The sequence below is a fragment of the Podarcis erhardii genome, assembly GCF_964252035.2.
Source record: "Podarcis erhardii genome assembly, chromosome: Z".
In the NCBI taxonomy this organism is placed as follows: domain Eukaryota; kingdom Metazoa; phylum Chordata; class Lepidosauria; order Squamata; family Lacertidae; genus Podarcis; species Podarcis erhardii.
Genome location: NC_138504.1, coordinates 8,378,175 through 8,401,405, shown reverse-complemented (window position 1 = coordinate 8,401,405; position 23,231 = coordinate 8,378,175). Strand labels below are relative to the sequence as shown.

At 42.3% G+C, this 23,231-nt stretch overlaps 1 protein-coding gene across 7 annotated transcripts in view; it reads right to left on the bottom strand.

Moving 5' to 3' along the window:
- Positions 1-23,231, bottom strand: part of AFF2 (ALF transcription elongation factor 2) — a 392,916-nt gene that overhangs the window by 73,024 nt on the left and 296,661 nt on the right. For all 7 annotated transcript variants that reach the window (XM_081847863.1, XM_081847862.1, XM_081847864.1 and 4 more), the window contains one exon: positions 9,041-9,078. In XM_081847863.1, the coding sequence (XP_081703989.1) occupies positions 9,041-9,078 (38 nt within the window). The remainder of the gene's footprint in view (positions 1-9,040; positions 9,079-23,231) is intronic.

Genomic DNA, 23,231 nt, shown 5'->3' with positions numbered 1-23,231 from the left:
ACATTGCAAGGGAAAAGTGGTTGTACTTCCTCTCACTTCCTGTTTGGCTGAGCTTCTCCTGTACTGACCACACACCCTTAAACTTGCCAACATTTTACTGGGTGGTGGGACTGGACCTGTTCCCTCCTGTCACTTCTTAACAGAGATGTATAAAGAGTTTCTCACTATGAGCAAGCATGGCAGTGACTGGTGTATGTACCCTTTCCTCCACTGATGGAGTAACTTGATCGGTGATGGTGGGCAAATCTGCACCTTTCTTGATCCTGCCTTTTTCTGCTCCTTCAAGATTTGGCTACTATTTTATGTTCTGCCATGCTCCTCCTCCAGAGCAGCCATTTTGTGACTGGCACCCAAAGAACTACTATTTAAATGTGTCCACTAGCACTCTTCCTAAAGGTTGCCATTCTCTGCGCCAGTATATTTTCTGGTACAAGCTGCCTAAAAGGGTGCCCTCCCCAGTACAAACCATCTCAGACTCAGATCAGGAGGGGAAGCCTTGTTGGTGATGCCCCCAGCAAAGGCTGTCTGGTTGGTGAACCAATCCACAGCAGGGCCTTTTCGGTGTTGGGTCCCTGGGTTGTGGAATGTGAACCTGTCACCATCATTATCAACTTGCAGGAGGAATTCATAAACATTCCTGCTTACCCAGGAATTTGTTGGCTGAAGAACAGTGTTTTAATCTATTTTTGCTTTTCACTTTTTAACTGCATATCTGTTTGCCACCCTAGGCTCCTTGTAGAGGAAGGGCAGGATATAAATATAATAATAAATCAATAAATTAATATTATCTGCAACTTCCTGACCAGAATTAACACATCATCATCATCATCATTATTATTATTATTCAAAAAAGGAAGCAATATTATGAAGAAGCGGAGTTTGTTCACTAAACTCTTATCTGACAACTTCTGGAGGGAAAAAAATAAATAAAAACAATTCAAAAGCAAACATTTCAAATATGGCGAGTCTTCCACCCCACCAGAAGGGTTGTTAATGAATTTGTTGCATGAACGCACAGACAGATTGGGAGCTAGAGCTCTGCTGGCCAGCCCAACATGGCCCTGGCACCAGAAAGCCAATTTGTTCCCATGCATTGTTTCCTCTAGAGTATGTTTCTCATCCAGAGGTGATTTTCCAATAAAATCAGCCTCAATTATTGCTAGCGCAGGAGCGACCCTGGAGGGTGGATAAGAGGCAATTCAATTGTTGGAAATGCTGCACGAAGCAAAATTAACCTTGCTGTGCTATTATCCTTTGAAACATTTAGCTAGTTTCTCCTCTTTCTTTTGTATTAGTTGACCCTAAATGGAAGTGGGGAGGAGATGAGGGGAGGGAAAGGAAATCTACATATATTTCTAACCCTACTTATTAATTATAATGTAAGGAAACACAATATAATGTTCATTCACTTTTTCATGCAAATATAAAAGTTGTTGACATAGAATTGCTAGACTTTTAAGGCAAAGGTGAAAGCTTCTTGTTGAGATACACATGCAAGCAGATTTCACTGAGTAAGGTGGTGTACACACCATACATTTCAAGAGCATTTAAAGCACATATCTTCTCCCCAGTGCTTCCCCCCCCCTAAAAAAATGTTTAGGGGGTACTCTCATTTTGACTCAAGAAAATCACCATTTTATAGTTCAAATCGGGGAAAATAAATACAGTAAATGGACAAAAGTACAAAGATTCACAAAATGTTTAGGGATATGTGTACCACTGCGTACCCCCAGAAAAGAAATCACTGCTTCTCCCAAAGAATCCTGGGAATTTTAGCTTGCTAAGAGTGCTGAGCACTGTAGATCTGCGAAGGGCAAACTGCAGTTCCCATGAGTCTTTGTGTTTATGTGTGCTTTAAATGTATGGTATGTACACAACCTCAGTGTATGTGTGTGTTTGTGTGGAATAGTATTGCAATTTCAGATGTGCTTCAATGTTTCCACAAGAAAAGACTGAGGGGGCAATCGCCTAGCAAGATCCAGCTCAGCTGGTTGCTTGCAGGATCAATTGAAGTTAAGTCCCCAATCCTGGCTCTGCAAAAGTTACGCCACTGCAATCTTGCTCATCCCAGTTTAGATGGAGCTCAGCTACCTGAGCCGAGGCCCATGAATGTCAACCAAAACAGCTGTGGCAGGGCTGGGACTGGGTGTGTGAAATTAGGTTGGATCCTAAGCCCATTCAGTTTGGCCATGTGATGTCCTGAGTGAGGCCAAAATTTGATATCCAGCCCTCATGCTGCCTTCCCAAAGGGAGTCACTGGGCTTTGAGAAGATGTGAGGCTCTTGCAGGGTCCTAGAGCTCTCATGTCTCAGTGCTTACAAATTTTGGGAAGCTGCTCCCTTTCCCCGTGCGGTAGAACTGGTCACAGTGCCCTAAATCCTTCTCTGTATGAATTAGCAACCCAGCAAAAAGTATTCTTTTAAAGGATTGTTTTGCCCTGTTTGGACAAAGCAGTATCCCTGCTGTTGAATGGGGTTTGGATCTGGTGCAACTTCATGTTTGCTTTACATCTGTTTCTTGTGTAACTAGTGAAGACAAACTCTTCGCTTTACTTGGGTTGTATCCAACTACGTTCTACACAGTGTAGACCCACTGAAGTGAACGAACCCAAGTTATACATCTCCATTAATTCCAGTGGATCTACTCTGAGTAGAACTAACATGAGCTGCAACTCCATAAACTGATGGATAAACTAAATATTATGCAAAACATGTTGCAGAATATTCTGCATTTATGAAACTATGTGCGTTAAAATGCATATATATTAGTGAAAATAACATTGTATTGTATTCAGAAATGTATTATATTTGCGAAAAGTGCTTGCAAAAATCTGCATATGGGGCAAATTTGCATACAAAAATGAGTATACTAGGAGTGAATTGAACCTAAGACTGGGAAAATGAGAAATAGGGAGAAACAGAAGTCGCTTCTTTGAGGTCTTGCAGCCTTGGCCCAACATTCTCTTGTCATTGCTTTGGTCCACTTAACCCAGTTAAACACCCTTAGTGCCATTTGCTTTGCAAAACATCCTTCAAAAAACAACAGCCACCCAACTGTAGTGTAAATCAATGGCAAATTGACTAAAGCTAAGACCAAATTATCACAGACAACCATGGCTATATTGGCATCTGAAGCTGAGCTGGGTGGGGTGGAGAAACAATATTCAATTGATTAACTCTATTGACCATTCTTCTATCTCTAGTGGGAATCTTCTGATAGTAGAATGTTTTGCCTACAGTCACAAAAAGACTTGATGATCTGCTTTCTCTGCCCCCGCCTTTCTTTCTAAAATCTCTTTGCAGGAATAACAAGGGGTAAAGAAAAAGAAAGAAAAAAGATGCTGTTTCAAGAACCAAAGAAGATCTCTGCTGGATCAAGCCAAAGGCCCATCTAGTCCAACATCTGCTTCTCATAGTGGCCACCCAGGTAGCTGATACCTGTGCGAAATCTGCAAGTGCAAGAGCACTCTACCCTCCTTTGGATTCAGAGCATACTCATCATGGCCGGTAGCCATTGATAGATTTATCCTCCATAAAAACAAGTTAAAGAAATACAGCAAACACAGTTTTCAGTAGCAGCCAGCTTGTGCTATTGCAGTTCCAGCCAAAAAGGGGTGGTTATTTTTACCCTTAACCTTCATTACCTTGTCACAAAGAAACGGACAAGAGGCAAGGATGGCTCTCTAGTATTCTAAGTGCTCCCTGGTTAGCAAAATAATGTTGCCTATCCACGTTGCCTGGTTCCAGAGGGATACAAAGACCTATCTCTATTAACAGGATTTTTTTTTAAAAAAAAAAAACACAACACAACACATAGAAATATATATTAAATTAATTGGTCTGCTTGATTGTCCTGTAGGGGTTATCAAATCATTTGGAAGTACTACCAGCTTTGCAAAGTCCCCTGAGGCCTTGGGCTTTCTGTAGAAGGATCTAGCAAGGTTGAGACATGCCTGGTCATTTTTTGCTGCATGAGAAAGAGCTATATGAGTGTATCCTACTATTGGATCAGAACATTTACTTGCCTACAAGATCCTAAGATTGAAGCAACTCAATGGCAAACCAAGGAGTTGTCGCAGCACAAGAAAGCCCGGGGTTCGGATTCAGAAAAGGGCAAATTCCTATGTTCCCCATACTCATTCAAACAATAGGTAAAGGTAAAGGGACCCCTGACCATTAGGTCCAGTTGTGGCCAACTCTGGGGATGTGGCACTCATCTTGCTCTATAGGCCGAGGGAGCCGGTGTACAGCTTCCGGGTCATGTGGCCAGCATGACCAAGTAGCTTCTGGCAAACCAGAGCAGCGCACGGAAACACCGTTTACCTTCCCGCCGGAGCAGTACCTATTTATCTACTTGCACTTTGACGTGCTTTCGAACTGCTAGGTTGGCAGGAGCAGGGACCGAGCAACGGGCGCTCACCCCATCGCGGGGATTTGAACCGCCGACCTTCTGATTGGCAAGTCCTGGGCTCTGTGGTTTAACCCACAGCACCACCCGTGTCCCCTCATTCAAACAATAAGCCACCATAAAAACTAATTATAGAAATAGCCAATAAGTCAGCCAGCCATAAAAGCAGCAGATACTTGAAAATGAGGAATGAGATAAAGTGGCTTACTGAAATTCTCCACCATGACATAAGAGAATAAGAACAGTCTGCTCTTTCTGTCAGCAGTTGGCATTCAGAGGCATACTGCCTCCAGCATGGGAGGTAGAACGTAGTCATCGGTGCTGGCAGCCACTGATCTTACATCTTTCAAAAGCACAGTTTATGCTAGTTGCATACCCTCCAACATTTCTCTGATGAAAATAGGGACGTCTCATTCCATAATGATAATTTTACTATTTATACCCCACACATCTGACTGGGTTGCCCCAGCCACTCTGCTGCCAACATATATAAAAACATAATAAAACATTAAACATTTTTTTAAAACTTCACTATATAGGATTGTCTTCAGACAGCTCTGGGGTCGGATAACTCCATACCCTTCAACATTTCTCCCATGAAAAGCAGGACATTCCAGGATCAAATCAGAAACCGGAATGGCTTCTCTAAATAAGGGGCGTCCCTGGAAAACAGGGACACTTGGAGGGTCTGCAGTCGAGGCTGAAGGGAATTGTAGTCCAAGACCTTTGGAGGGCACCAGGTAGGCAAGGACTGGTTTACAGCTTTGCATGGCATGTGAAAGTGGCCACAGAATGACGAGGTTAACTGACTCGTTTGCAGCGAAGTATTGCCCTGTTTGGGTGCCACTACCAAAAAGTCCCTGTTCCTTGAAGTCGTAGACACAGCAGCCCCCAATGCCTGAACATCCTGATCAAAGTATGTGGCCAGGTTCAAACACTACTCTAAGGAAGTGGGAGAAGTGCTTAATTTTCACATCAATCCTGATGCCGCCCCTTCAAAGAACTTCCTTTGTACTCCTGCAAAGCTTCAAAACCCAAACCCAGTGTTAAACGATTCCTTAACATTGAATGAAATCTGATTCTAGCAGACAGCCATGATGTCAGCAACATGTAAGTGCAGAGAATATTTTTTACACTAATGACAACTGAGAACCTTTCTTTCATCCACCCCCCTCCCTTTCATATTGTAGCAGATGTCAACTGTAGTTAGATTCAATTCAACTTATTAGTGCGTGGCTTTAAGCCAACAGCCATTCACATTTCCAGAAGTATACTATCACATATGTCTTAATAAGTGAACCCTGTTTTTAAAAATGTATGTGATAAGTCACATATGCTAGAAGGAATATGGGCATCTTTCACTTGTGGTGACAATGGAAGCGACTAAACACTGCTGAGCGCAGCTGAAGAAGATTAACATTCAAGGGGAATTTTTGATGATGTTTGAAAATACAACAGAAGTGACAGCATTGGGGGGGGGAGCCTACTTCCCCCACACAAGCTGAGCCTTCATTTCTTTGTCTCTCTCTCTCTCTCTCTCTCTCTCTCTCTCTCTCTCTCACACACACACACACACACACACATTTGTTTTTCTACAAAAGGCATGTCTTCTAGCATAGCATTTTCCTACTGCTACACTGAAGTACCGGTAGTTATTATTACTAACAACAACAATCATCATCATCTTAGGGAAACCTTTGCATGTGCTTTCCAGAATGAAACTCAAGAAACTGGCCAGGTATTCTGTGGCACATTCTGGAGTGCACAATTAGTTGTCATGGGATGCTTGGACATCCTGGGTTTGGAATGCCCTCTTCTGAAAAACTCTGGAGAGTCGCTGCCAGTCAGTGTGAACAACACTGAACTAGGAACACTGAATTAGATGGACCAGTGTTCTGTGAAGCAGCTCCCCATGTTTCAATGGGTTGTATTCAACCCAGTTAGAGTAGACCTGCTGAAATCAATGAACGTAAACCAGTTATGCCCATTGGCTACACCTGCCAATGCTTTTGGCCAGTCTGTCTATGCTAACAGACAGTGTGGAGGGAGGTCAGTAAAGGAAACAGAGCAGACCAGTCCTTTTGTTGCCTCAGAATGCAGCAGTACAGTCAAGGGGTGGAAATGGCAAGGAGCAAGATTTCAGCTAAACATTAAGGGAAACTTCCAAGTACTGGAAAGATTTCCAACAGCAAAGGCGATGGGCTCTCTTTCATTTGAGGTATTTAAGCAGAGAGTCGGGGTCCATATATCAGAGATGCTGTAGTTGCAATCTGCATCATAAACCAGGTATGGTCCTTCAGGAATTACTGGCTTCCATCCTTGTTGTATACCCTGAACTGGGAAGGAGTTGGACTAAATCTGGTGTCCTTAATGTTACATCCATGGGCACCTCAGACAACCCCCTGTGTCCCTCAAGGTCCCTAGCTCTCTCAATTTTATTTATTTTTTTTTTAATGGGAAGGGGTCCTGAGCATCACCTTTCCCCCCTCAGAATATTTTGTGGCAACTACAACAGTTTCTTAGATTTCTAAATGTGCCTCTGAATTCAAAACCCCTGGAACAGATGACCCCCCAAACACTATAGTCCTATGAATTTAATGTGCTTCACTGTATCATGAAAATGTCTCCAAAGTATAATAAGGGTTGAAGGTTGTATTCAATATTAGCCATAGAGGAGACCCACTGAAATCAATGCATAATTAATGTTGGTGCATCAATTCATTTGGTCTACTCTAAGTATAGTTTGGTTCGGCACAGCCTAGGTATCTAAGTTGGTTACAGCATGATGCTGATAATGCCAAGATTGCAGGTTCAATCTCTATATGGGATGGCTGCATATTTCTGCATTGTAGGGGGTTCCATCTCTACAATTCTGAGATTCCATGAACCCAAAGTAAGGATGCACAACTCAACAAGTGACAGCTCTTAGTTTTGGATGCAGAAAACACTTTACAGTCCCACAAATCTGATTTAAATTGAAGTTTGGGATAACTGGGGAAGCAAACAACACACATACACAACCTACTGAGAAGCTGACACACATAATTTCAGTGGTGTGTGCCCACTGAAAACTAGGGGCTTTCTCCAGTGCCAACTCAATCATGACAAAAAGCAGGGAGACTCAGGCAGCAAACTTTCCTCCAAAGAATCATGGGAACTGTAGTTTGTTAAGGATGCTGGGAAAGGTAGCTCTGTGAGGTATTAAACTGCAGTTCTTAGGATTCTTTGGGGCAAACCATGTGCTTTAAATGTATGGTGTGTAGGCAGCCACAATGAAGAGCTGTGTGTAAGCCAGGCAAGGAGAGAGAGGCATTTAGACCCCCGGTAGAAACAGCCTCATTAAAGAGGCTTACATTGCACTGTGAGAACTGCAGCTTTAATGGGAAAATAGTAACTTTGCACAGGTGGGCAAACTAATAAAACATATCAAAAATACCAAGCAGAATGTAATTAATATGCCTAATTTGCTCCCATGGGAACTAATTGAAGCAAAATCCAAGGATGCATTCAGAAAATATTTCAAACAGAAAGGCAACAGAGCATAAATAATACATGGAGTTGGGGAGATCTAGTCTGGCTGGTTGGCCGTCCACCTGAATCTTACTCCCTACCCCACCACCTTAAGTCTCACACTTGTGCTGGGTGCATTCGCATGATCCAAACCCCACAGAAACCATGACTATTGTGCACCACCCACTCCTTAAGACACTTCTAGGTACAGTTTGGGAGTAGATGATGCTCAAAGCACCTTCCCTTCTGTGGCTGACAGTATGTTGAAGGTGTGGGGTGGTAGTGGTAATTTTTTATCAGGACAGTGATATGTGGAGAAATTGCTCATTGCCTTTCCCTGCACACCATGGCCCTTGTCAGACCTCTCTGCAGGTGCTATTTAAAAACCATAGCAGAAACACTGCTATGAACTAAAGTAAGGTGTAGTTTGGCTCCTGCAAATCCTCTGGGAAAAGGATCTTGCTGTCGGGCTTGCATAAACTTACCCTGAGAGGCACCACAGACTTTGTGGGCTCTACATCATTATCAGCAACATTAAACTATGGGGCCTCCAAAGCAATGGAGTAAATACAATCTGAGATGCCTTTGAAGCCAATGTCTGGCAGACTGCTTATCTCATCTTGCAGAGCTCTTTTCATGCACATGGGAGCGTTTTCCATATGTATAAGCAACAGGCTAGAAAGGGCCCAGGCACATAGGTGCAAAATGTTATTCCCATGTGTCCTACATACTCTGTGTTATTTCCCCTCTGTCAGACCTTCCCAGAGATTGCAATTAAAAATCATAATCTTTTTAGCGTGGGCACACTCCCCCTCAAGGCTAGGAGATCTCTGCACTGAATGTGATTATAATATCATTTAGCAGCTATTCATAGATGACACATATTAATTTATGTAAACCAGGGACAACTTGGAGCCTGTAGCCATTAGTGAGCCATGGAAAATGTAAAACCTGTCCTTGTTGATCAGGGACTTAAAAAAAAGAGAAAAGGCTATGACTACAGAGTAACCTGAGTCACTATGTTTTTATTGCCCAGGTGTGGGGTTTCCTTTTTTTTTTTTTTTTGCTTGAAGTTCATTAAACCTGATTTTTTTCTCTCAAAGGGATATTAAAAATAACTTACTTTACAGGAATGTTTCGAGGCTTTGTCTTCTCTGCAGTCTATAAAAATAGGAAAGTGAAAGAGCAGTTAGTTAATCTTAGCAAGAGCAGCCTTTTAGAAAGACAGAGGTAAACCCAAAATATTTTCTTAAGACACACACACACACACACACACACACACACACTCCAGCATATTTCTGAGAACTGCAAATGAATATGCACAATATTGTACTGGAAGCCTCCATAATTAAGCAGGAAGCACAGCAAGAGAAACAACTGTTTATCGCTTTTAATGGGTTAGTGGTGCTGCAGACTGGTAGAAAAATTGCAACACCACAGAACCTGAGAGAGGCAGATGGTAAAGCGATGGCATGAATGCTGGGGATCTCACAGTGGCCTCCAATACATGTGCAGTCACCACTGAGGAGCAGCTTCTGTGGTGTAACCTTAATGTGGCCACAAGGACAGAGTGGATTGTGGAGCCCTTTCCAATGCTATTTGCACCCCACTGGGAGGAATGGCGCTAGCTGGGTAACAGAGACGTCTGTAATCACCTTTGCTCCTGTGACCATGGTAATGAATGCAGGACCATAGAGTGCGGTGCTCACCAGAAGCATCTCCTACACAAGCTTGGATTACTTGTGAATTGAGTCTCTCTCAAGATCCTGGCTAATCTGTGTCTGCCAGTCAAGCAATGCACATATTTTAACCAGAAGCTGGGGCAAAGTGCACATAGTGCTGAACTTCTGGAGCTCTGTTATCTGAAAATGGGTCAAACTGACATACGGTTCAGAAGGTTGCATGCATGTGCAGCAGCTGCCAGCACCTTAACACATTTGTTGAAATGGCTAAACCATGTGCAGACATGTAGATTCCTTTGTGCCTAGGCCTGAGAATATGTTTAGGCATTATGTCAAATATAATGAGGTGAGGTGGGCTCAAAACCCCCAGGAATGTGACTTTGCTGTCCTGCTGAGTAGGGGCAGACTTGAATGCAAAGGACTTGGACAAAGGGGTGTTAAATTCTGTAGAGTGAGGGGAAAAGTCAAAACCAAGACACTTCAAGGCATAGCTATCAACATTTCCCTTTTTTAAAGGGAAATTCCCTTACTCCAAATAGGATTCCTCGCAAGAAAAGGGAAAAGTTGACAGCTATGCTTCAAGGGGCTTGATTGATACCATGGCAATTAGGGGTTTGCTTGTTTTTAAATCACCCCAAATCCACAGCTTCTCCTTGAGTTCCTTTACATGGCTAAAATTTGCACAACAAATAGTCAGCCTAGGGGAGCTCATTCCCACTGGAGGCCACCAACCTGGATGGCTTTAAAAGATGATTGAACAAGTTAATGGAGGATAAGACTATCAGTGGGTACTAGCCATAATAGGTATGCTCTGCCTGCAGCTGTGGAGGCAGTAATGCTTCTGAATGCTAGTTGCTGGAAACCACAGGAGGGGGAAATGCTCTTGTGTTAAGGTCCTGTGAGAGTTTCCTCTGGGCATTTGGGTGGCCCCTGTGAAAGCAAGGTAGTGGACGGGTCATTGGCTATTCTTATGTTCTTAATTTCATATGAAGAATCTAAACATAATGGGCAAGGGCATAAAATGAATAAAACTTTTTTAATCTGGGTCAAAATGGTGTCCACATCTCCATTTACCTTTGGCTAATGGCTTGTGAATGTGTGGGTACGCAAGACATTGCTGTGATGGATTTCATGCCTGCATGAGAGAATGGGATTGTGGACTTGTGCTTGTATGAGTTTGACTGTGAACAGAATGACTTAATCACCCTCTCCCTCCTGATTAAATGTTTTTGAATTCCAGTCATTAATACTCTAGAAATTCAGATAAACAGACACACAGTTTAATAGTCTGAAGTTACATATTACACTGGGCAACATTTTTTTTTACTTTTTGAATGTTGTCTAGATTTCTACAACTGATTTAGGGTATTTTTGCACTGCTGAATCAGGAAATGGCATCCGTTTCTCTCCATCAGGTCAGGTTTTCTGTAAACTGAATGGTGGGCATTGATAAAGGGCATTGATTTATGCAACACGTAAATTGCATGTTGCTTCACCATTTTTCAAACTTCGGGGCTTGAACTTCTGTTTCTTGGAACTCCTGGAATGCTCAGGAGCACGGAGGTCTCTCTTCAGAGTCCAACAGTAGTCAGCCATCATGACTGCGTCCCAGCGACCCTGATACCTGGTCTCCATCTCTTTCATGTACTGATGGAATCTCTCCCCCTGCTCATCACTCATTGAACCCAGGTTCTCAGGAAACCGGTCCATATGTGAAAATAGGTAGTGCATCTTGACGCTCATGTTGCAGCCCAGGTTTCTGAAAGCAGTCAGCATGTTGTTGACAAGTTCTGCGTAGTTTCTGGCCTTATTGTTGCCAAGAAAGTTCTTCACTACCAGAACAAATGCCTTCCATGCTTCCAGTTCCACTTTGTTCATTGAGTTTCCGAACTCTGGATCTCTGATGAGCTGACGGATCTGAGGGCCGTCAAAGATGCCACCTTTCAACTTCTCCATGGTCAATCCTGGAAAAGCCTGGCACAAGTAAATGAAGCAGTCACCATCCTTGTCCAGAGCCTTGGTGAACTGCTTGATTAAGCTGAGCTTGATGTGCAGCGGTGGGAAGAGTATTCTGTCTCTGTCCACCAGAGGGTCGTTGATGACGTTCCTTTCTTTGCAAGGCACCAATTCCTCCCGCACAGACCAGTCCTTCTTCGTGTAATGCTGAGCATGGTCCCTACTATTCCACATGCACAGAAAACATGGGTATTTGGTGAAGCCAGACTATTGTCCCAACAAAAAGTTCACCATCTTCAGGTCAACACAAATAAACCACTTATGCTGATCATAACCAATTTTCTCCAGCACATACTTCACCGCTTCATAGTTCTCCTCCAGTGTACTCGAGTGAGCCAGGGGTATAGTGGCAAACTGGTTGCCGTTGTGTAGCAGAACACATTTCAGTGATTGCTTGCTGCTGTCAATGAACAGTCTCCAATCTTTGGGTTCGTACTGTGGCATTCCAAGCTTCAGCAGAAGCTGCGCAATATCTGCACAGTACACCAAGTCCTTCTCTTCCGAGAAAAAATGGAAGTACTCTTGATGCCTGTTGCGCAAGAAGCTGATGCGAGCACTGTCAGAGAGGAGGTTTTTTCCCTTCAATCTGGATGCCAACAGTTCAGCAAAGTCCTTTGACAAGCTGAGGTCGCGAACTAGATCATTCAACTCCTTTTGGGAAAATGGATGTGGAGCATCATCTTCAAGAACCACTTCTTCTTCTTCATGTCCTTCAACACTGGAGGCATCTTCATCACTAATGTCAGGAAGTTCTCCGAAGATAGGCACTGGAATTTCATCACAATGAGCTACAGGACGATGTGCTGATTGAAGATCAGGAAACTTCGTGGGGCGGCTGCCCCATTAACTTAGTTTTGATCCCCCAACTTTATGCTTTGTGGGACCGATTTATGGAAGATTTCAAGCTTTTATGACTTCAAACTGATCCCTTTTTGACATAATCACCCAGAACTATCGGACCTGAATACTTCTTGTCATTAAAATAATCATTTCCAATCAAAACAATTATTTGACAAGGCATTTTACTCCCCCCCCCAACTTCTTCTAAAATGCTCCACACAAGCGTACATGTGAACAAAAACATAAAAAAGACATGTGGCCATAGCTCAAAAACTTGACCTGATTGAGCAAAACCAATGTGATTTTTGGATTCAGCGCATCAGATTCATCCTAAATCAGCTGAAAAAACGCAGACAACAAATTTGTTGTTGACCAGTGTTATTAGCCAACAACACTATATGTGTGTGTGTGGGGGGGGGAACTAACTGAAAGCCAGTGGGAGTCACTTTCAAATAGAAATGCATAGAATTGCACTCTTCAAGTTTTTTATGCTTTTTAAAATTTAGATTTTATGGTCATCACAAATTGGCACAGATCTAACAAACCAGGAAGTAAATTTGTTTAGAATTATTGCAGCAACTGAGAAATTAACTTCCTCTTAGCTACTGTCAGTCTTAAACAATGAGATCAGAAGAATTATATCTATCATGGCAGAATAGATTCTTTCTCCAAAGCTATTTTATATTAGCCATCAACAGAAAAAGGCAAGATGGGATGACCAAATGTTCAGATCAATTTCCTCCTGTGAAACCTTTAAGAAAACACACTCCAAATCTTCTAAATGAGTAACTATCCAGGCCTCTTGGCCTGCACCGCCTCAGATTCAGAGGCTGGTTCCAGTTTATTGCTGAATCCATTGATCTGTATACAGTCCATTTATCATTCATGAAAAGAGCTGGTGATCTTCACAGTATATTAGAAGAAACAACTCAGATCATCTGTCAACGGCCCTCTTATTTCTGTTTCCCTCTCCGCAGGGATTTCATCTCCATCCATTCTTCTTGAATTAAAATGTTGCTAAGCAACACAGCTGGGGGCATGGATGGCAGAATGGCTAAAGTCTATCAAGCTGTTTAAGCTGTTGGAGATTTTAGTGGTAATGTCGTTCATATGTGTGTGTGAGAGAGATATATATATACATATTTTGATGGCATAATCTGCTGCTTCTGAATTTTCCGCCTATATAATGTGCCATATGTCTGTGGGCTTCTCAATGTCCCTCTTCTCGTCAACTGCTTTCTCAGTGGAGATGGGAAAAAGCTATCAGGAAGTTGACTGTAGTGATGTGTGTGGGGATGTTTAGGGATGCAGGAGAGGATATATTATTTTATTATATCCTTCCTAACTTTCATCAGCAAGTTCTATAACTTAGCAGAGTTGTTAAACAATCCCCCTTTTAAATTACACAGTGGTTTGCTGGCTGCAGGCTCATCTATGCATCACTATTTAGGATTCCTGTTAAGATCCCTTTTTATATCCCTCCTGAAAGAATAGACACAACCATCTGATTAAAGTTAACATAAAACTAGTTTACTTACAACCATCCAGTTCACAATAAGATCCCTGAAGGCAGACTTAATTTACAGAACAACATATAACTATGTGAAGTATCCCATAAGGGAAATAGTCTCAAGTGACTGTGACTCAGCAGTCACTTCTCCTAACTCTTAGGAACACAAAAAGGGAGAACAAGAAGAGCAGAACAGGCCACACCCACGTTAAATCACATGCAAAGGAAGTCTGTCCCAGCTCAGGAGGAACTAGCATTCCCCAGCATGTGCATTGTAGGAATGTTGTAAAGTGGTACCTCTGGTTATGTATTTAATTCGTTCTGGAGGTCCGTTCTTAACCTGAAACTGTTTTAACCTGAAGCACCACTTTAGCTAATGGGGCCTCCCGCTGCCGCCGCGTGATTTCTGTTCTCATCCTGAAGCAAAGTTCTTAACCCGAGGTACTATTTCTGGGTTAGCGGAGTCTGTAACCTGAAGCGTATGTAACCTGAGGTACCACTGTATTTGACTGCAATCCGTTTTTACATCCCACATACCCCTTCTCAGGCAATACAACATTTACAAAAGTAAACAACTTTAATCAACTACCCAGAGTCCCAGCTTAACACTTAGATTCTGGAAACTCTTTCTTGGCAGGGGCTTTGTCAGCAGTCATCTTTTTGGTGTTGCAATAAGAGAGTTCCACAAGTCCACTCTGAATCATTTCGCGAATGTAGTGGTACTTTACGCCAATGTATTTCATTCTTGTGTGGAACTTCTCACTCAGAGATAGCTTCATGCAACTCTGACTGTCCTCTAGCAGCTTAACAGGTACCTTGCTCACCAACCCAAAGTCCTTAATGAGTTGATCCAGCCAGGCAACCTCTCTGCATGCTTCTGTAGCTGCAACATACTCTGCTTCTGTGGAAGATAATGCTACACAGTTCTGTTTATAACTACCCCATGCAACAAGTCCATTCCCTACACACCACAACAGAACTCCATAGCTGAGAGAAAGTTTAGATCCATCATGGAGATGGCAAGATGCATGTTAAAGGATGCATCCCTGCCACAGAAGCTGTGGTCAGATTCAGCAAACACAGCAGTGTATCTCCAGAACCAAGGGAGCTAAATGCACACCTTTCAAACTTTGGCATGGGAGAGTTCCCAACCTGTGACACATATGTGTGTTTGGAAGTCTATGTTACTACCACGTCCCCAAAGAACATAGAGACAAGCTTGACTCCAGGGCACAAGCAGGTATCCTTGTGGGGTACACCTCTGGAGGCAAGGGATAAAGCATTTTGGACTTACAAACTGGTAAGACAAGTGTGCACCATGCAGTTTATTTTGATGAACACAGCAAAGCTGACACTAAAAATAGTGTTGTGGACTTTTCTGAGGAGCCAGAAAAGGTTCAAGAATGAGAAAGCAATCATTTGAGTTTGTGGAATCTTGTGGCCTCAAGGTGTGTCCACCAAGGGTAAGCACCTCTGATCCCAATGCCAGCAGCCAGTTGACAAGTCCCTTTCCCTCTGCCAAAATGTCTGCATATAGGGTCGGCCCAAGACATTTTGCAGTCTGAAGTGAAGGACGTTCCCTACCGTATGTGAAAAAGTTGGCCGAATCAACATTGGCAAGGGGATGGTATCCTCCGCTGCATATGAAGGCAGGCCAGGTGGCACAGCTCTGTTCTCCAGCAGACTGGTAGCCTTAGGCACATGAAGAGGGGCTACTATTGTTGCTTCCTGCCTGCACAGCCTCTACTACTTGAGGTGGCCATCTGTGCCTAATGGTAGGGCTGGCTCTGACATGATTGCTTATCCCAAACAAACTTGAACAAAATCCAAAGGGATGATATAAAAGAGGCAGCAGGTGTAGGCAATGTGGCCACAGATAGGCGGAATGAAGGAAGTGAGCACTACCATAGGGAAGCTAAGACAAGGCTAGTAGGCAAATGGGAGCCATTTTGAGATGGGAAGGGGGGAAAATGTGCTGATGTTTAAGGCCATGCATACACATACACATACACATACACATACACATACACATACACATACACATACACATACACCCCAGTTTGGATTATCACCCAGCCTGATTAAAGTTCTGTGGAACTCAAAAGTGTACCCCATATTTTGTGATAGAAACATAGGAAGTTGCCTCCTACTGAGTCACACTGTTAGGGTCCATTTGGCTCATGCTGCCTACACTTACTGGCAGAAACTCTCCAGCATTTAACGTATAACGTATCCTTCCCAGCCCTGGAGATGCTGGGAATTGTGAAAAGCAGATATTTTGCCACTGAGCTACAACTCTGCCCAACTCTGGTTTAATCTATTGGTTAGCTTAATAAATATATTGCTTTAATAAGGGTTGTGGAGTTAGGGTCCAAAAGATTTCCCTTTCCCTTTTTCTGTCTATTCTCTTCAGTTTTGCTAAGCAGTTTCTTATTGTTACTAGGATAGATTTCATTATTTCTGCTGCTCCTTTATAGAGTCTGGCGTTTTATGGTTTATTGAAATGCTGATGTCATGTTCATTGATATGAAATGTTACAGGATTGTTTATTAAAACACTGCTATTAAAAATGCAGAGATGGATATCATGAAGTGGACTCTAGCACACAAATGCTTATTATACCATAATAGATTTTTAAAGTCGTTAAGGTTGCACAACAAGAAGAAGAAGAAGAGTTTGGATTTGATATCCCGCCTTTCACTCCCTTTAAGGAGTCTCAAAGCGGCTAACATTCTCCTTTCCCTTCCTCCCCCACAACACACACTCTGTGAGGTGAGTGGGGCTAAGAGACTTCAGAGAAGTGTGACTGGCCCAAGGTCACCCAGCAGCTGCATGTGGAGGAGCGGGGAAGCGAACCCGGTTCCCCAGATTACGAGTCCACCGGTCTTAACCACTACACCACACTGGCTCTTTGTTGCTGATTTGGGGCTTATTGAAAGCTTTCTGGAAATGCTGATATTACATTTTGGAATAAAGTTGTCACTATTGTTTTGCTGCATTTTTATTTTCTGAGCATTGCAAAGATGCCATTTTTTGTGTGACAAGTTTAAAATAGTAACAGCTAGTGGGAAGTGCCCAGCACTGCCCAGAAATCCAAATAACAAAATAACAAGAAAACTTGTTTGGTGATTTTATTTCAAGAGGTGTCTAAATGCATAGAGAAGACATAGACAAGCAATTTCCTAAAATATATAGTAGAGGAGTGTCTGGTGCTGGCCATGCTTTAAAAATAAATAAAGAAACTCTCAAATTTTGTGAATTTTAAATGGATAGTGTAATTTGTGAGTTTAGACCCTTCATGCCAAAAACTGGGAGAAGTCATGCCAAAGTAACAGTTTAGTCTACCAGCTTGATTTAAAATGGAGTCCAGCATGAAAACATAAATGTTAACCCTCACCAACACTACGGGAACCCATGTGCCAAGTTTGGTGACAACATATCAAGACATTGTTAAACCTATTCCAAGCTCCAAAACTACACTGTCCACTTTAAAATTACATTTTTTGGGAGGTTTCTGAAAGTACTTAGGCAGTGCTGGGACTCCCCTCTAATAAAGAAACACATAGAAAATCTGGCAACTATGAGGAATACTGAAATCAAAGCACCATTCATTGATGCTTCATTTGAGTACACGTTGCATTTGAATGCAAAAATACATTGTATGAAAACATGTTGTATGCAGCAGGTTTGTCAATTAGAGATAATTATTATTCTCTGATCAGGGGAAAAATGCATTATTTTCTTAATCTCTCTTTTTGTAGCCAACATCTTTTGAAATATGCATCTTTGCTGTAATGTCATTATAAGAAAATACTGTCTCCAAATTAGTCCCTTCTCTCACCCAGTTCTCTTTCTTGGGATAGCTAGCTATTGACACAAATTGTCTGCATTGAGTAGTTCTCTCTGCTTTGATAATTAACTTTTGATCATTACTGACTTTAATGGTTCTAGTCTAATATTGTCATAGTCATCCTCCTCAATTACTTTAGCACTCATCACCTTTAATCTTTGAACAAAATGATCTCACTGAACCTCCATCAGCTTGACTACAGAGTTAATAATTTCTGCTTCTCGTCTTCCTGGCTAAGTTTGATTTGTCTGAGACGTGATGTGAACTTTTGATTATTAATTTAAAGGATTTCAGATGCCTTGCTCGCTCTTTCTCTCAGTTGGGATATTTGTTCAACCTACATAAATGTAGGCTTAGCAAGGGTTCCACCCCCCCAGGCAATTAATAATTATTTATGTGCTTCTGTTTTTATTTAAATGAAGCTGGAAGGAGGTTTCCAAACACTCCAAAGTACTCAAAGGCCCAGTTGTCACTGAAGCCATATAGTTCTACCTGGGCAGCACCACCTTAAGAAGCAGGTGGGGGTTATATCTATCTACCATTACGAGTCTTTTATGACGCAAGCTGTTTCACTGTACTCTTTTTGGTACCTGCTAAAAACATATTTGTTTAAGCAAGCCATTCCAGGTATGTACAACGATGACATGCATTCTAATCTAATTTTTTTTAACATTGAAGATTTATTTATTTTTAAATGTTTTAAATAGCTGTTTTGAACTGTTTTACTGGTAATTTTATTATTTCATTCTTTTTGTAATCCCTTTGAAGTTTCATTACAATCTCTCTCTCTCTCTCTCTCTCTCTAGCATCTGGTGAGTTTGGGCAGTGCCATGCCATTGTCCTTCCAACAGTAGAGTTACTGCCATTTACTATGATGGTACCAAGATGGTGGAAAGCAGGAACAGGCAGTGGTGCACCAGCAATGAGTGAACCAGCAGAACCAGCATGAAGCCAGCCCCAAGTTTGTTACCACCCTACCCTGCCCCCGTGCCATCATGGTACCAACCCAGTAACTGGAATTCAGTTCCGGCACCTCTCTGGTGGGCACCATTGCCATTATAAGCAAACAAGGGAGGGGTTCATGGCAAGTTCCAACACCTCTTTTTCCTAGAAAAATAGCACTGCCCATTCATGCTGACTCCTTGCTTCCTTCATGCCTGCCTGCCTCCCAGTTTGATACTGGGCCACATTCAAGGTTCTTGTGTTAATGCACAAAGCCTTAAACATCTCTGGAGCACTAAAAAACTGATTCCTTCTGCTTTACTTTGATCATTGAGATCTCCTCTGATGGGGCAATTCTGGTGTTTCCCCACATCTCTGAGTTTTGGATGGCCTTTGCTGGGGACTGAGCCCTGCCTCTGTGGTGGGCCCTGCCCTGAGGAACTCCTTGCCAGTAACTCCTTGGTGTTATTCAGACAGGCTTTTGAGGCACAATTTCCTTTTTCCTGACCAGTATTTATTGATGTTCTTATTGATCTTACTGCAATTTTGAATGTTATACACGGCCTTGCTGTAATATTATGAAAACACAGCCTTTAAATATCTAAATAAATATCTGCAGCCCTGGCATGACAGGGAGAAGACTTAAGTCAAATCCCATCTCCATGGGGCATCTAATTTCCCATGTGCTGTTAATTGTTTTGGAACAGAGGCCTATTCTGTGATGGCAGAGACTTCCTGTAGCCTGAAGTGGCACAGCTCAGTCATGGTTTCACAGCCTCAGAAAGAACAAGGTCTGAGAGGGGAGATCATACTGTGAAGGACAGAAATGGAATTGAAAGAGCCTAAAGTGGACCCTTAGGACATTAAGAGGGTTACATCATGTGGCTGCCGCTAATTTTGAGTCTGAAAATGTACATTAAGATAATTAAAGGTAATTGGAAAATGGAGAGCAGATTGAGGCGGACAATTTCACCACTTCACTTTGTAATTTCCTTATGATTTTTATACTCATGGCTATATCCCCTAGAATGTGCCACGTGATTGAAATGTCACATGTATCACCAGTATGTCAGGGTAGGATTTGCTGCGATGCTGCAGTCATTTTGTAACATAGCATGTGCTTCCTCGAAATATATATATATATATATATATATATATATATATATGCAGGTTTTGGTGTCCTCGGGTGTCTTCCCGTGTAAAAGTTGGGGTGTCTAGGCGACGTTTCGACGAGGTCTCACTCGTCATCTTCAGGCTGGTGCTTTCGGCTTCTTGTTACTGGAACAGAGCAGGATCTCAGTGTTTGAGTTCCTATAAATACTGTAGAGGGGGTGTGGTGTATAGCCTCCAATGTTCTGGGCAGAGAGGAAGTTCCCAGGCTAGTGTGCCTTTTCTTCTTTTGTTCCTTAATTACTTGAGAGATATCTTGAGTGATTTCTTGAGTGATATCCTGAGTACCACTTAGGTGGGTCATTAGGTGTGGATTAGTTGCTAAAGTCTTTGTGTCTTGACCTCTTGAACTTTGTGAAGAGTTTTCATGAGAAGATGGCTGTACTGTACTTAGTTGTGCTCTGGCTTGGCTTCGTGTATAGGGGCGAGCTGTGGTTTTGTGGCTTGTGTCAGCCAGATCTGTGTAGGGATTGCAGGGGGGTGCAGCATCCGGAGGTGCCACCATGGATTGGCTACTGGATGGTGTCTGTAATTCATCTGTGGAGAGGGTCTGGGTTTGGGTCTGGTGTGGAAAACAGTTGGAAAACCAAGGGATCTATGAAATACCCTGCAAAGTCTGCCCAGCCACGTACATTGGACAAACAAACAGACGAATAAATGCACGTATCGCAGAACACAAGAATGCCGTCAAAAAAGAAGAAAAAACTTCCTCTCTTTTCCAACACATGAAAGAAACAGGACACGAAATTAATTTTGCAGATTCCAAATTGCTCTTTAACACGGAACATCACCACAAGAGAATAATCATGGAAGCCATCGAGATAGAGAAACACCCTCACAACATGAACAAGCGTGACGACACATCCCGCTTGCCAGACATCTGGAAATTAGCCCTCCCCACAAAAACTGACACCAGATCCAGAGGCACACAGAACGCCAACACCAATCAACCACACCAGACCCAAACCCAGACCCTCTCCACAGATGAATTACAGACACCATCCAGTAGCCAATCCATGGTGGCACCTCCGGATGCTGCACCCCCCTGCAATCCCTACACAGATCTGGCTGACACAAGCCACAAAACCACAGCTCGCCCCTATACACGAAGCCAAGCCAGAGCACAACTAAGTACAGTACAGCCATCTTCTCATGAAAACTCTTCACAAAGTTCAAGAGGTCAAGACACAAAGACTTTAGCAACTAATCCACACCTAATGACCCACCTAAGTGGTACTCAGGATATCACTCAAGAAATCACTCAAGATATCTCTCAAGTAATTAAGGAACAAAAGAAGAAAAGGCACACTAGCCTGGGAACTTCCTCTCTGCCCAGAACATTGGAGGCTATACACCACACCCCCTCTACAGTATTTATAGGAACTCAAACACTGAGATCCTGCTCTGTTCCAGTAACAAGAAGCCGAAAGCACCAGCCTGAAGATGACGAGTGAGACCTCGTCGAAACGTCGCCTAGACACCCCAACTTTTACACGGGAAGACACCCGAGGACACCAAAACCTGCATTCCTGTACCCGTGAAAATCTACGAAAGCAAATATATATATATATATATATATATATATATATATATATATATATATATTTTTCGAGGAAGCACATGCTATGTTACAAAATGACTGCAGCATCGCAATATATATATATATATATATATATATATATATATATATATATGTATGTAACTATAATTTTGTCCAGTTTGTCAGCAAGGAATTCAAAGCTCCCCTGTTATCCTCCCCTGTTATCCTATGAGGTAGCTTAGGCTGAGAGATTGACTATGACAAGTGCTGGAAATACGATAATCTCTCTCCATTTTTGATCCTGTCTTTACGGAGATCTGTGAAATTACTGGCCAACACCTACAAAAGACAAGTGAGCTAGCCAGGTTGAATTTACTTCATGGTGAAAACTTGAATGTTCTCTTTAAATCATTAATTGAATATTTACAGGTGGTGGCCAAGGTTGGTGACTGCCACATTCTGGAAGGGATTGGAAGGGGGCAACTCTTATGACGTAGTGTCAAATGGTGTGGCAGATTGCTTTAAATGTAAAGCTTACAAACAGCAGAATGTCACTGTTTTGTTATGAATATGAACAACATGGATAAGTGACACTATCCTACAGCATATTAAATCTTTTGACTGGTTTGATTTCTGATACTGTTCTGTTTTTCTTTTATTGCATTGGATTCTTCCTTTTCTTTGATTGGTTATATAATATGGCTATATTCTGTGCAGCATCATAGTTATTAAAGCAGTAGGAGTTTTTGTTTTTGCGTATGTGTTGTTGTTTAAACATTAAGAAGAAAAGCTTTCTGTATCTATATAAAATGCTAATATTTGTGCCCCAGTTTCTAGCATTCTTCTTACACTGCAATACTTCCTGCATCATGGAACTCTTTAAAAAACAAACAAACCATGTCATACTAAATTACATTCAAACTAGGGGGCATGGGGTGGCAACTGCATCCTTCTGTTCCCACATGATTTACCCACGAAAATGGCGGGAGAGAACTGTACACCACAATGCAGCCCTGAATTTCATCCCATGATTTTTGAGTCTAACCAGGTTGATTTCCCCCCTGCCCCCGAAAGCAATTCACACAGAAATGAGTACTAAACTTCCACTAGGTTTTCCTAGGATTCCAGAAATGGTTTTATTCTGAGTGAGAGATATCATTAAATGCAAATAAATAACAGGCAAGGGAAGATCTGGAAAATGGAAGAATGTGCTGCCCGAATGCAGTCTAAGTGTCCTAGCTATACCATTCCAACCAACCAATCCTTCTTTCCCATAAAACTATATTTGTAAAGGGCAGTTCAAGACTGATGATTGCTATCACAATTGTATCCTGCCCTTCCACAATGAAGGTCAAGGTGGCATATACAGGGGCATTATTTCACTTGATCCTCACAATAAATCTTGTGATCTATGTTAGGCCAACAGATGGATGAACAGAATCACAGATGAGTAGAATCTGAACCCAGGTCTCTGTGTGCTAAGTCCCAACAGCTTTTCTTGAGTCAGGTAGGTAGCCGTGTTGGTCTGACACAGTAACTGAAGAAGTGTGCATGCACACAAAAGCTTATTCCCAAAACAAACATAGTTGGTCTCAAAGGTGCTACTGGACAATGTTTTTTTTTTTTTTTTTAAATGGATCTTGATGATAGTTTCAGTGACCCAGCTGAGCTGACTTTATGGGAATTCTGGAAGGCCCTTTGCAGTCAAAGCAATGAGAAAATGACCCTCACGCCCTTTGGCATTCAGGGAAACTGGTACAGTGC